This window comes from Anoplophora glabripennis, unplaced genomic scaffold (assembly GCF_000390285.2).
Source record: "Anoplophora glabripennis isolate ALB-LARVAE unplaced genomic scaffold, Agla_2.0 scaffold293, whole genome shotgun sequence".
In the NCBI taxonomy this organism is placed as follows: Eukaryota; Metazoa; Arthropoda; class Insecta; order Coleoptera; family Cerambycidae; genus Anoplophora; species Anoplophora glabripennis.
In genome coordinates this window covers 589626-605656 of record NW_019416640.1, presented here as the reverse complement: position 1 = coordinate 605656, position 16031 = coordinate 589626, and the positions used below count along the sequence as shown (strand labels likewise).

General features: G+C 35.1%; 1 protein-coding gene across 1 annotated transcript in view; it reads left to right on the top strand.

Annotated features, from left to right (window-relative positions):
• LOC108907032 (dynein beta chain, ciliary-like) overlaps nt 1-16031 on the top strand; it is a gene marked incomplete at its 5' end in the record, with an annotated part of 124041 nt that overhangs the window by 43745 nt on the left and 64265 nt on the right. Inside the window, 3 exons of the mRNA XM_023455154.1 lie at nt 3375-3745; nt 12509-12857; nt 15339-15500. Of these exons, the coding sequence (XP_023310922.1) occupies nt 3375-3745; nt 12509-12857; nt 15339-15500 (882 nt within the window). The remainder of the gene's footprint in view (nt 1-3374; nt 3746-12508; nt 12858-15338; nt 15501-16031) is intronic.

Here is a 16031-nt window from a genome sequence, read left to right as displayed (position 1 = left end):
ACGTGACGGACCATATCTCGTGAAAGAAGTTGTTGATCCGTATTCCTACATTTTAATTAATGCTTCGCAGCCTTCACAGATTAGTGGGAAATTCCACGTTTCCGACATGTACCCATTTATTTGTAAGGAAGATGATCCTGATCCGACCGCTATGGTACCAAAGAGAAAGCATGGCAGACCTAAGAAGAAATTCTGAACCACTTCGGAGACCTAATTGTGGTCCAGAGGGGGAGTGTGTAGCGAATATCCCATGAACGGTTAGCAACCGGGTGGTAGGGAGCGAGCCTCTATCCTTGAACTGACCTACAGCCAATTGCTCTTGACACACTGATGGGTTAATATCGCGCTCTCATACTATTATTTTCGTATTATCTATTGTAGTCTTGTGTTTTTTGTTACCTATTGTATTACTATGCAATAAACATCATGCCATTAAGCATGTTTCGGTAATTATTTGAAACCCCGACAACCACTTCTTTACAAATTGTATTTTTTACAACTTTATTTATTTATATATTTTCGAACATCCCCACTTGTCTGGCATTTTTAATTTGAGTTTGTAAGTGTAATTTTTATTAAAAAACGAATTGCCAGTGAAGTTTTTATTAATTTTTTTATAACTATTTAATTTAATTAATTTTTTTTTTAATTTTCGAACGACCCAACTAGTCTGGCATTTTTACCTGAAATATAAATATGTATTTTCAATAGTAATGCAAAATTCCAGACAAAAATAAATCGTTTAAATTAGAAAAAAAAAAAGAAAATCAAGTTTTCATTAATTTTTGTGTAACTTTTCAAATCATTTATACATTTTCGAACATCTCAACTTGTCTGGCATTTGTATATTGTGTTTATACGCGTATTTCTAATTAAAATTCAAAATGCCGGACAAAAATAAATCACTTAAACTTTAATATATTTTTTACGAATTTTCTTTTGCCTGGCACAATTTTTCTATTTTCCAATTTGTCTGGCAAATTTTTTGTGACAAGAAATATTGGTATTAACTTTAAGTACCCAAGATACCAGATAAATAGTGATCACTGAAAAATGGTAAAAATTTTCACATAATTTTCTACAGAGAAACTCGACTCCGAACATTGGAAACCGGCAATTTATTTTTATTATTTTCATAACAAAAATTTTCATTGTTTCGATTGCCAGAGAAAAAGTAAACGATGATTTTTTTCTTGCAAGTTCACCCATATGAACCACCCTTTCGGCTATATAAAACCATATGGCATTTGAAAATTGTTAGGTACTTATTAATGTCTATTTTTGCATCAACTGCCAGACACTTTAAGATGAGTGAAAAACTAATTATTTTATGCAAAAGGAAACTAATTTTCCAAATTTTCGAACACGGGTCGGTCCTTAAAACCACCCTTACTTTCATTTACTAACTTACCTTTTTCAAATCTCAAAATGCCAGACATTTTTCGACGACGCCACACCCATGTGCGCTAGCTCACAGTCTATAAGTTAGTTAAATAAGAGATACAAGAAAAACCAAAAAAAAAAACAAGTATTGTATATTTGTGACCTACGTAAAATCTATTTCTCACTACTGTTTAAATCAAGGACATTTAAATAAAGGGGACTATGCATGTCACAGTCTATTTCATATATTGGGTGAAGCTAGACAAGGGGAAAGCAGAGGGCTTTATTTTCATCCAATTGATGCGCGCGATTACATCTCCAATGTCGTACATTTTGGATGGGTTAAAATAAAATATTTTATAGTCCTAAGACAATATATTTCAACAGCTGCTCAGTATTTTTATAATAAATATATATAATATTTTTATAACTTCTTGGAATCCCAATAACTGTAATCATTTCTTTCTTGTTGCACCATCCCCAAGCATCCTAAAAACGTTCACATTTCACTTTTAGAATACTGAGGCAAATTTTCAGTGAGACATAAAAATATATTCCCAAAGGAGAACATCAAATAGTTGAATGAATGCAACTTTCAGTTGATTGCATCTTCGGTATTTTTATGTATAAGTGAACCACCACCATATTTTTGCTGTTGTATTTATTCAGTTTTTATGCTCATGCATTTAGTAAAATTGTAAATATATTTTTGAAAAGGTTTTTGTCTTAGAGAAAAATGAAAATGATGAATGATTAAAATTTGTAATGTTGGGTATAAGGGATAACATTGAAATACCTATAAATATATTAAATATAAATAATGTCTGTAACTTATTTGTGGTGCAGCATTTTCCTTTGATTTTAATGGCCAAACGTGGTTCATATTATTGTTTTCTTACTATTTCAGCAAAACTTTAAAAAAATACCAAGTCAGTTTTATAAAATTTTACCGTTATTCAAATAAAAGTTACCCACACGCACGAATGGCCACAGTTGCATATACATTCCAAAGTCACCTTCAAGCACGCTTACCTGTGGAAGGATAGCTGATGTGGATGTTTATAATCCAATTTCTTACAAATTCTGCAATGTCTAACCATATTCACACCTTAAAAGTTTATCCAAAATACATGTACAAACACTAATCACGTTTCACTTACTAAAATTACAACTATTTTCTAACAAGAGACGCCATATTCTGCCAACCACTGCAGAACGAACGAGGAACACGCTACAAATTATTGCGTAGTTGCCAAGTCTTCAAACATGGCAAATATGAAAAATGAAAAATAGTTTAATATGTACAGAATTTAACAATATTGTATGCCTAACTTATAATAATAATTTTCAAAATTGTGATGAAAATTGCGATAGAAATATTAAGTACATTTCCATTATAATTATACAGCTGACAACAATGATACAATTAGACTGTGAATAGACCAGGCTTCATCTAGAAATGTAAATAAATAAGTCCCCTTTATTTAAATGTCCTTGGTTTAAATACACAATAGTGTAAAAAATAAATAGTTTATGTTCAATATTTATGCACTATTGCTTAATATAAATTGTTTATCATTTAATTTGTAACGTTCTTCGATAATGAAAAATATAATGAATAGAACTAAGGCTTTTTCTTCTCATGTATATGAAAGTAAGGATTTTCTCGCGGCTTAGTTAATGTGATTGATAATGACACTATCTCTCTGATTGAAAATGTCAAATTTACAATTACAAACAACACATTTACAACACTAAACTAAATAAATTTGACTAAAATACAATTTCATGAATATTTGTTACTTACATTTACGAAGATAGATAAATAGAAGATGCAATAAGGAAAACCCAAAAAAAAACAATGAATGTATATTTGTAGAACTTATTTCCACCATTCAGAAATTATCTGACAAAATCGTATTGGCTTTCTTAATTATTTATTAGACTTTCACAATAATAAAATTGACATACTAATTTATTGTTGTTTCTAGGCTGTTCTGGTACATACGGCAGAATCAATTAGAATTCGATATTTCTTAGACCTGTTAATAAAAAAGCGTGCCCCGATAATGCTAGTTGGTACAGCGGGGTGTGGCAAAACAGTCCTAATTAATGAAAAACTGGCATCTCTTTCTGAGAACTACGCCATTTGTAACATTCCCTTTAATTTTTACACGACATCTGAAATGTTGCAAAAAATTTTGGAGAAATCGTTGGAGAAGAAGGCTGGTAGAAACTATGGTCCTCCTGGAAATAAAACCCTAATCTACTTTATCGACGATATGAATATGCCTGAAGTAGATGGTTATGGAACAGTTCAACCGCACACTTTAATTAGACAACATTTAGATTACAGTCATTGGTAAATAAACATACGGTGCATTCCAATGAAAACTAAGATTAAGATTCAATTATACAGGGTGGACCATGAATTTGTTTACTTTTAAATCAAATTTCTCACTCAAACTCAAGAGGAGTGGGGTTGGCGAAGAGGACTAGCCGCTAGCTTATTTCTAGCTCGGTTTAGTCGCCGTTTGCGTTAAATAAAATTATTTAATTTACTGTTAGGCGCTTGTTTCGCATGGAGTCAGATTTACATGACTTAAATCAGTGTCCGAACTCAGTTTTGATTAAGAAATAGGTGAAGAAGTTTGAAGAGATGGGATCGACACTAAATTGCGTTTCAGTTCAACGCGATCCAGATTTATCGACGGCCAAACGTCCGACTGAATTAGGAATCCCACGCACATCCTTACGCTGTATTTTGAAATTCGATTTTAAATTACATCCATACAATTTCCAATTAGTACAGAAATTAAAACCTAATGATTTAAATTTACGCAAATCGTTTGCCGAAGTTATTCTGGATCGTTTCAGTAACTTTAATATCTTGTTTTCCGACGAAGCCCACTTTCACCTTAACGGACACGTTAATAAACATAAACAGAACAGCAGCAGAACAGCATAATGGAACAGGCAAAATCCTAAAGTCAAACATCAAAGGCCCTTTCATTCTCTTAAGATAACGGTTTGGACAACAATTTTAGCTCGAGGTATCATTGGGCCCTATTTCTTCTAAGATTCTCGTCGTCGAACAGTGACTGTGAACTCTACTAAGTATGTGAGAATGTTATTGCAGTTTCTGGCACCACGTTGCCGGGTACATGAGGCTGAAGAAAGCCACGCTTCTCAGGATGCCCACCTCTCGGTTTAATCATTTCCCCTAACTAGACTCACCGTCCGTAGAAACCACTGCTAGGAGAACCCACCATCCTCCACCTATCCAAAATTAGCGGGTCCCGATCAAGTCGACTTTATTAACACGACACGTACTGATACAAAACCAATCCTATATCTAACTTACATCCTGAATAAAAAAAAAACTAATAATTATTTACCCTTAATCTCTAATCCCCAACTATCCCGCACCATATAGTACAACTAGTAGAATATACAGTGATATCATATACTACCTACTAATTCGTCCTGTCTTGGATAACCTAACCATTAATCCATCCCGAGAGCTGAGCATCTAATGCCGGTTCCATCATACTATTAATATGTATAATACGTCTCTAATCGAGTGTCAGATAATTTACCGCCGCTCTTATTCCCGAACATAAAGTTCCGCTCACTCACATATCTTAACGATCTGTTGCGAGTCTACCCTCCTATTATGTCTTCTTGACAAATCAAGATTACCATAAGTTACTCCAATATATTCTCTGGCACTCAGTCCGGTCTAGTATATCAGTCTCCAGTCGGTCACAGTCACATGTATCGTCTTCGTCTCTATTTCATAAGATTGAACTTTGACATGTATTGTCCGAAGTTCCCATGTCCCATTAGTAACTAACTGTCTAGCTTTCTTCGTCATGTCAATCGTGTGTCCCAACCTCCTTGCAAAACCTGTGTGTTAATCTCACCTTCTCGCCGCCATTTATTCAGTATATACGATAACATCTCACTCTTAAATTCCATTTTTGTACTAATAAAGTACTAGGTCAATCCCATTACTCTGTCTTCTTCCTCTCTTCTCTTACTAGCTCTCTTCGTTTCGACTGCAAAATCCATGTCTACTCCATCCTATCCATAACAATTCTAACATAAACTAACTCCCTCTCCATTGTCGTCTTCAATCCCATCAGTATAGCAACTTGCTCAACAAAGTGAGCTTTGATAAGACCCCGTACTTTGACTCCTAATTTCCATCCTCCTGTCGGACAACATATCCCGATACCAACCGTGTTATCCAAACTTCCACTCGCATCCACATATTACTTGCGTATCCTGATTGTTGTCCGCCACCCTTGTGACTCCCGTTCTTATCCATGTAACCGGATGTGGACGGTCTATAGCAGGGATGCACAGACTTATAGGGAACAGGGGCCACTCGGGAAAAATATAAGCCAAGGACGGGCCACTACAAACAATATTTATTAACACAAAATTTTTTATTTTTAAATAGTATGAAATACAATGATAAAAATAAAAGAACCTTCAAAAATGTTTGTTGTAATAATTATGTAATCATTACAATGTAATATTTCATGTTTTATTATTTTGATGCATGACATTGCATTGAACTAACAAGTTTTTTTATATTTGGCTCCACATTACTTGTAGCCACACGTATAATTGCTTCCAAATTTTCATTTGCCAGACGGTTTCGGTTTTTCGTTTTGTTAAGTTTCATCACTGAAAACGTTTGTTCACAAATATACGTCGATCCAAATAAGCTTGCGCATTTCAATGCATTTATTCGCAACTCTTTATAAGCGTTTTTATCAACGCAACGGTAGAAGTTGAGTAAATTACCTTCATTAAATTTGTTTCTTAAATTATCATCATTTTGCATGTCTATTAATTCCAGCTGCATTAATTCCGGCGCATTTTCGGGTGAAATGTTGAAAGGATTGCTGAAAATGTCCAATAGCGGTTTAACTTTTTTGAAGTCTACAAAACGATTTTCAAAAGCTTGTATCAAAATATCAATTTTTTCAACATGAGCGAAATTGACGTCAGTTTTATTGAACTTCTCCATAATTTTTTTGTAGTTCGGAAAATGGCCGTAATTGGCTGAATTGATTTGTGTCCTGAAAAGACTCAATTTGCATTGAAAGGACGAAACATGAGAGTATAGCTGCGAAATCAATTGATCTTTGCCTTGGAGTCGCGTATTTAAGACATTCAAGTGATTTGTGATGTCTACAAGAAACGCTAAGTCACACAGCCAATCAGGGTTGTCGAGTTCGGGGACGTCGTTTTTCTTTTCCGCCAGAAATAGTTGGATTTCTTCAATCAAGTTAAGAAATCGCTGTAGTGTCAACCCACGACTTAGCCACCTTACTTCAGTGTAAAACAGGAGATCACCATATTCGCTTTCAATATCCTCGAGAAATTGTTTGAATTGTCGGTGATTGAGACCTCGTGATTTTATAAAGTTTACGGTAGGTACTACAACTTTCATAACATTTTCAAATCCCAATAATTTTGAACAGAGGGCCTCTTGATGTATAATACAATGAAACTGCATTAATTCCTTGGTATTTATGTTTTTAGTTTGTAAATATGTTTTTAACAGAGTTACTATCCCAGATGTACTTCCAACCATTGAAGGTGCTCCGTCAGTTGTAATTCCAGATATTTTCGTTAAATCCAAATCCATTATAGAACATTTTTCTAGAAGAGCTTTGAGCATGTCACTTCCCCTGGTTTGACTTGTCAAAGAACTCATACCAATCAGTTCTTCACTCACTTCAAAATTTTGCGTTACACCTCGTAAAAATATTAATAGTTGAGCAGTTGAACTTATATCTGTAGATTCGTCGAGCGCTATAGAAAAATACTCAAAACTTCTCGATTTCGTAGCTAATTGCTCTTCTATATTATCTGCTAATGCGGTAATTCTTCTTTGAACAGTCATCCGATTTAACTGAATTTTTTCAAACTTCTTTACATTTTCCGGACAAATTTTTTTTGCGGCGATATCCAAACATTGCTTAACAAACTCACCATCTTTAAAAGGCCGACAAGTTTTCGCTATTATTCGAGATATTTCAAAGCTAACTTCAGTGGCTGTTTCAGCATCTTGAATTGGTTTTGTAAACATAGATTGCTGGCCTATTAGTTCCCGTTGTAAAGTGGAAATTCTTTGCGTTCGATTTTCGCCAGTTAATTTGGTAAAAGTTGGATGCTGGGTTTCATAGTGCCTTTTCACATTATATTCCTTCGGAATAGAAACACTACTCTTGCATATTAAACAGACAATTTTGTTATGCGATGAAATAAAAAAGTATTTTTCGGTCCAAATATCATGAAACTGTCGATTTTCATCTTCAACCTTACGACTACGTTTCTTACTGGGGCCTGGTTTATCCATATCAAAATTAATATTATATGTTACAGTCGGTAAAAGCCAAGTTCGAACGACGAAATATTTACTCGTCACAGATTACAGTTCTCAAACAGTATAACGTTCGCTTATCCGTAGTCAAAACTTAACTGCCCCGGTAGCCGGCGATGCGTCGTATTTATACGAGTTACCAAACATCGAGAACCATCCACTTTGTTCGGGGATCGACGTGTTTCGCGAATCTGTAATCTAGTTGATGCGACAGATTTCTAGTCTCGTAATAATATGCTTGGACCGGAGCGCGGCGAGTAGAATACTTTTAAAATTCGTTGGCGGGTCGCATAAACATCGACAGCGGGCCGCATGCGGCCCGCGGGCTGCGGTATGTGCATCCCTGGTCTATAGTCTTGACCCTCTCCCTCTTTCACTCCAAGTTTCCGCTAATGCCTTGGCGTCGATCCAGATGGGTGACACCCCTGATAACGCTTCCAAAGCCGCCGCAGATGTTGTTCTATAGACCCCAGTCAGGCTTAACAATAGTGGTCTGATTCCTGCGTCCAACTGTTTCCTACACATGACCTTATCCGCGTTAGCTCCCCATATCTCAGCACCTTACAATTCGATAGGTTTAAAAATGCCTGCAATAAAAGCTTTAATAACAGCCTTATTAATTCTTTTCAATTTACCGAAGATCCTTAACGCTGTAACTTCAATCTTATCTCTGATGGCCTTAGCGTGGTCAAAAAACCTCAAGCTTTTGTCGATACACAATCCCAAATAATCAATACAGTCCTCCATCTTGATCTTAACCTCCTCCATCTTAATTACCGGGACTCTGAGCTCTCTCTTGCCAGGTATAAACATAGCTCTGATCTTTTTTCGGTTTCGGAAGACACATGTTTTCTACATACTATGGACGTTTGTTGGGACCTAGCCTGCTCCTCCCTATATTGGTCATTAGCCTTATCCATCCTTATCCGTTGCTGGGTACAATCGGAATACGTGATTGCAGCAAGACAGAGTCACTTGTCACATCTCTAACGAGCCTCTACCGGTAGTATAGCCGGCTCTAGACTCACGCCGCGCCGCTTATAACCTTGAACGTCACGGACTAGAACCTCATCCAAACGTGAAAACCATCCACACTCGCATTCGCGGTGCTTCATGGATGTTCGCATCATGAATTTGCAGCCGACTTAAAAGAAATGTTGCCGGAAAAACTGAGAGGGGACATCCGGTGGCCATCCAGGAATCCCGATTTGACGCCAGTACATTATTTTTTAGATTGAGGCATCATGTGTACAAGCAATCATAGGTGACTGCAATATTACGGTCTCTTTGTCGACTAGTCTTCAAAAATTTCTGTGCTCGTTTAGAAGAATGTCGAAATCGAGATGGTGGTCATTTAGATGACATTAATTTTAAAAAACAAATTCCCGTTTATTGCTTTTATTTAATAAATTATTTTTTAAATCAAGTTTTATTTTTATTAAATATTTAATAGTGAACAAATCCATGACCCTGTATGAAAGTCTAATCTATAATTACAAAATAAAACATGGTCGTAGATGTAGTATAACCGTAAAATGTTATACTATTATGTTTTCCGAATAAATACAGGGCGTGTGCTAAGTATATGGCATTCTCTTGACAGTATTTAGGGAAGATCGAAATAACCCTAGTTTGTCATTTAAAAAAATCCTAAAGTGTCCCTTAAAGGAGATACGGAACTCCAAAGGAGTACCGCTTTACCTTTTCCGCTCTAACTTTTGAACAGACGCGACGTGTGTAATTTAATGAAATTTTAATATTTTATGTAGGCTATAAAGACTCATAAAACCGTACTACAGTAGATGTTTTACACTATCAGGAAGTCAGGAACTGACTTGCCACCACACTCGTTGGGCCAAAATTTTGACAGGTGTCATTTTATAGAGCTGGAAACTGAATTTTTAAATACTTTGGTGATTCCTCTTAAAAAAGGTACTCTACTTTTATTTCCATAAAATTAACCGTTTTCGAAAAAAAATGAGTTTTTTTATAACACGTCATTGAAATAATAAATCGGAATACTGCAATAAAACACCAGTCGTTTTTATGTCCTTAATAATGTGGTATTGACAACATTGTCTGACTGATTGAATATACAGGGTGTTTCTAAAATAGGGTTCCAAACTTCTGCTGCGTTTATAACTCATTAAAATAAGCCAAAAAGTTCCTATTAAAATGTGTCCTAAAACGCACCCTTAGGAAGTTATATGCCCTTAAAAGGGCTGAAACAAAACTAGTTTTTTTCTGTTATTGACTAAACGATCGCAAATAAATAGAAAAAAATGTATGGGTCTTACATAACTTTTTACGTTAAATAACATGGGATACTCCGTTTTTCGACATGCAAATCATATGCGTCCCATTTAGGTTGGTGAAGGGGGTTTTCGGCCCGTAATTTTTTTTATTTCAATAAAATCTTAACAATTTTACGTAAAAAATATTATCTTTGTCCAAATCGACATTTCCAATGGTTTTCGAGTAAATTGAGTTTGAAAATTACTCTGCTCTTTAAGTTATTAGGCCAAAAATTACAAAAATCTGTTTACCATGGCAAATAAAAGACTGACTTTGCCACAACGCTTAACAATTTAAGTTATTGATAAACCGTCAATTGAGCTTTGTAAGTCAAAGTGGTGAGTGGAAAATTTAAGTATAAAAAAAAACAATTTTGTTTGAGCCATTTAAAGGGCATATAACTTCCTAAGGGTGAGTTTTAGGGCACATGTTAATAGGAACTTGTTGCCTTATTTTAATGAGTTATAAACGCAGCAGAAGTTTGGAACCCTATTTTAGAAACACCCTGTATAAGACTAAATAATGGAGCATTATTCCTATAGCGAATATGCCGACATGCATCTAATTTATTGACAAGTACTCGGCAATTGTGTTGAGGCAGGATGAATTTATTCTGAAGGGTTGATTGTAGATGTAAAAAGTCATGTGAAATAAAAAAATACTAAAAGTAGCTAATCTTTTGCTAATCCATTTTAGGAAGTTTTTTGTCGCATTGTGGTGGAGAAGGGCCTCCAAGAAGAGCAAGGAATTCTCAGTTAGTGGAGGAAATTCTGGATGAGATTCGAGAACAACTGCTACATACTTATCACGTCCAAAAGGTACATGCCTTGTCTCCCTCTGGTTATCCTGGAAGAGTCAATTACGCAAATTGGTTTTTGCAACGATTTAGGCAAAATCCAAATTTTACAAGTATTGTTTTGTTCACCGACGAAGCCGGTTTCACCTGCCACGGAGTAATAAATTGCCATAATTTGCATATCTGGTAAGAAGAAAATCCCCCATGCAATAGTAGAGACAAAACACCAACAAAGGTTCATGGTTAACATATGGGCAGGGATTATTGGGAACCATCTTACTGGACCGTTTTTTTTTTGAAGGCGGGTTAAATGGTGCCATGTATTTGAAAATCTTGCAACAAAGTTTAAACGATTTATTAGAACATTTTAGCGATTTAGTTCGTCTGCATTTATCAAATACTCGGTCGGGACAGTTACACACGCCCCGGTGGACTACCAACTCTAAACGGAATGTTTGAAATTTGATTTATAATTTACACTATTTATATGCATCACTGACGTAACTTTTTGGGCGCCTAATTTTGTGACGACCCTTGACTACTATTTTATCGGCAGCGGTGTTCGGCAGCCGGCGGCGGTGAATGACATCGCAGGAACGTACTCCGGTTTATATTATTTTTGTTCGGTGTCTCGGGCGCCAGTTTCCCTTTCTTTTACGTGGGCGAAACTCCACATGAATCTTACCCTCGGTTTACCTAGCCAAACCAGCAGTTCGGTTAATGTGACTGACACCGTTCGTCGAACGAGGGCGTTGGGCTACCCAGCCAAACCGTGGCCGACAACGCTGTGGTCGTACTGTCCAGAATTCAAATTCGGTCAGACTAATACCATAGCAGGACAAGTGAACATAGGAAAATACAATTTGCTTACTTATTCCGGATGATTGCTCCCGGCTGCTAACTCCTTGTGTTCGGATGGCGGTGGCGGGTCTTCGGTGGGGTCCTCGGAGTGGTTCTGGAACTCTTCGAGTTCTGGCAACGAACTCAAGATTTTTGGCCAGGAAACATGGTTTTATTGTCTGGATCCCCTCTTGACTAACAGGAGTCGTGGTGGGATCGTGCGTGCGGCACCCGTCAGAGTAGTGCAAACGGACGGTTTTAATCGACGCGCGGATAATTACTCTTAACCAATTAAGGAAAACAAATGGCAAAAGCCTTGCATAAAACTGGAAACTAAAACTGGTTCATTACAGTGGGTTCAAAAGTTAGAGCGGAAAAGGTAAATCGCTGGGTACCCCTTTGGGGCTCTGTATCTCCATTAAAGGGCACTTTAGGAATTATTTTCTATGACAAAACGAGGGTTATTTTGAACTTTCATATACACTCTTGACCATAATATACTTACAAGACACCCTGTATATCTCTTTAACATGTGCGATGTAGATAATTTCTATGCAATGCACTTAATATATTGGCCAATTCAAAAACATTGCACCGTCACGATTTTCGAAAAAGTTCGAAATATAAAATATAGAACAAAAAAAGTTAACGGTACAGCTAAGCATTGCATTTAAACTACAATGTCTTGCGACAAAAGTAGACCAACTTTTGTTTCTTTTATATTTCGATCGGTTTGTGAAAAATTGCTTTTAATCTTGCGATATGTATATGCAGCTTTTTCCTCCTAGGTACGACCGAGGCAAGCTTACTTTGAAAGACGTCCATAACTGTCAGTATGTCTCCTGTATGAATCCTACGGCTGGAAGCTTTACGATAAATCCTCGACTTCAAAGGCATTTTTGCGTATTTGCAATAAGTTTTCCTGGAATAGATTCTCTAATGACAATTTACCACTCGATTTTAACCCAGCACCTGAACAATAGTGAATATAAGTTTCCCTCAGTGGTTACCAAACTGAGTGTGAACATTGTTAACGCTTCAATAGCGTTACATCACAAAGTAATGCAAATATTTTTACCCACTGCTGTAAAGTTTCATTATATTTTCAATTTACGAGATATATCCAACGTATTCCAGGTAAATTCATAGACGAAACGAAACACAATCTATATTTTCAAATATAGACTGTATTCTGCTATTCCATTGGAAATAATGAAGTTATTATAAGTTTGAAAAACAAGCACAAGTGCGTAATCTTGTATATTTCATTGATTCTCAAAGACCTATGGAATACCGGACTCTTGTAAACTTTTTTATTTTTGATTTTTCGAGAAGTTATTCTTGACAAAAAGTTTTGCTTATAGTGGAAAGTCATGGCCAGTAATCAAATATGTAATAGAAATGCGGGTCACAGTCAGATAACAAGAATAATCACATTTTGCAATTAAAAAGACGTCGCAATTTTTAACTATCTACATACCATTAATTATCATGGACATTTCCTTATCAGTGTCAAAGGCAACATATTTATTTTTATTAACTGCCCACCGAATAATTTTTATTAATAATGGTGCAACGAATTTATCTTGAGAAATGTTATGGAATCGGTAGTATTTCATATTAATATGCAATACATATTTTTAATGAAAAGTTTCCAAATCTAACTATAACTTGTAGAGTAGTTCGCAAGCTAATAATTATAAAATGCGATAGAACTTGTGATGTAAAGAATGTTAAAAACACGAAAAACTAATACAATGATAACGATGTTGCTACTGCTGTACTTATGGACTCTGTACAAGATAATACAAAGATATCACTCAGGAAAAAGTCAGAAAACATAGATATTAGCAGATCTCATATTCAAAGAATTTTAGTATACAACAAAATCTATCCATTCAAACCAGTGTTTAATCATAAATTATTTGATGGAGATGATGATTGTCGTTTGGACTTTTATTTGACAATGGGCGAGAAACTGATTGAAAACAGATTGTCTTCACAATATTTTATTTACTGACGAATCAACATTTACAACTAACGACGTGGTTTCCTCTCAAAATTATAAATACTGAGCTAAAGATAATTCAAATTTTGATTGATAATTAATAGTCTAAATTTAAAGAAGTAAATGTCTGGTGTGGCATAATGTATCATAAAATAACTGGTTCTTACTTTTTGGAAGAAAATATTATTCGAAATTAGTATTTGGAAATTCTCAATAATTTTGTTTTGGCAGAACTAGATAGCGAATATTTTAGAGTTCAGAAGAGAACTAATATTACAAGACGGATACCCTACACATTCCACACTTCTAGTGAGAAACAGGCATGACATTCGCTTTCAAAACAAGTGGATCGAACGCTATGGACCAATACCTTGGCATGCATTCCATTATTTCTTATGGGGATACCTAAAGCAAAAAGTGTTTTCAAACGATTTTGGCGATAACATTGAATTACTTAAGCAAAAAAATTCAGGAAGCTGTTGCCGCCATAAACGAAGAAATGATCTCGTCCGTGTAGGATTTAGAAAAAGATTATAAAAATGTGTATTACTTGGAGCTTTACAAGTTGAATAGGACTTGCTTCGTTATTGTTGCTAATTCCAGTTCTAATTTGTTATTTTTATTTTTTAATTAGTATTATATTTTAGTTTGCAGGCTACCGTGGCATTTGTTAACGGTAGAACAATTTCAGGCTGGCAGCCATGTCATCGATTTAGATTTATTGTCGTTTCAAGAGACATATCGCTCTTTTCAAAAATTCGAAAACTTTCAGAGTTACTTCTGAGGAAGAGAGCGATATGTCTCTCGAAACGTCAAGAAACTTAAACCGACGCACTGTGGGAAATATTGGAAAAAATTCTCGCCACTCGCCAATTTTCATCGTCTCGTCGTGTTTTTTTTTTTAATAATCTCGTGGTAATCTGAATTCATATTCCGCTGAGGTTTTTTCGAAAAACCCTTTTTTTAAATGCTTAGGGAGCGCCCCAACCTCAATGTCGAAGAAAAAATTTTTAAATACTCGATGTTCAGTTGTAGAAAAAAATGTTTAAAAAGTATCTGCTATTAATAAAATTGATTATTATTACCCTTGATGATATATTTGGAGACGATGAAAATTGGCGAGTGGCGAGAATTTTTTCCAATATTTCCCACTGTGCGACGACGTGGCAATCAACCCGGAAATTGTTCAACCAAGTTATTTTTTATATTATATTAAATTTAAAATAAAGTTTTATTTTTTTACAATTTCTGTCAGCTTTAAGTAATATAGTTCAAAATCGCGTGTTTTCATTTGCAAAATGTGATTATTCTTCTTTTTTAACTAAACCCCGTATTTAAGCATTTCTTGAGTTCTCGAACAACCTTGTTAAATACAGTTTTTAAAGAGAACAAAAATTATAGGCGCTTCTTTGGGAAAATTTCACATTTTGACATTTTTTGGACGCCCTGTATGTTTTATTATATATTTGATTTTTGCCCACGGTTTACCAAGATCAGCAAAACTTTTTATCAAGAATAACTTTTTCTCGAAAAATCAATAATAAAAAAGATAATTCAAATTTACTATCACTGAGGACACATTTACCTGCAGAATTTGTTTTCAAATTCAGGGTTTACTATTTAGTTCAAACGATTGTCTCAACCAACCATCTGATTTAATTCGCCTTTGGTTACACGAATGCCAACGAGTTTATGGTGATAAACTGATTGAAGAAAAGGATATTGATGCCTTCACCAAATTGCAGTCTGATGTATTCAAAAAGAATTTTGAGGTAAATACAACAGATCTCGGAAACATAGATTTTATTTCACCCTCTAGAAAATCATCTATATCTACGATCGTGTAACATTTTTACATAATTTCCGGTGCAAAAAATTGACATTTGAAACTCATCAATCACTATCAAACATTTTTAACTTGATTTTTTCATTGATACTTTTAAGACTTCAATTACAGCAGTTTAGTTACAATATCATTTCCTTAAGATAGCTTAATGTTTTTAATGTATCAGTTCAGCCATAACACTTGAAAATAATACTAGCAGTCAGTCAAAATGGCATTTGCATAAAATGAATATAGTTCATATAAGTACAGTTATTCATGAGAAATTGATAAATTCTTTTTAGTTGCGCGATCGATGATAAATAAAACCTTCTAAGACGCACAACATGTAAAAGGTATTCCATATTACTCACGCAGTTTTTAAAACTCTTCGCTCGAGTTTTAACCAAATTGTCCAGGTAATAGAGAATAATATTTTACACTTGTATCTTAAATTAAACGATTCTTTGACTGTAAAATT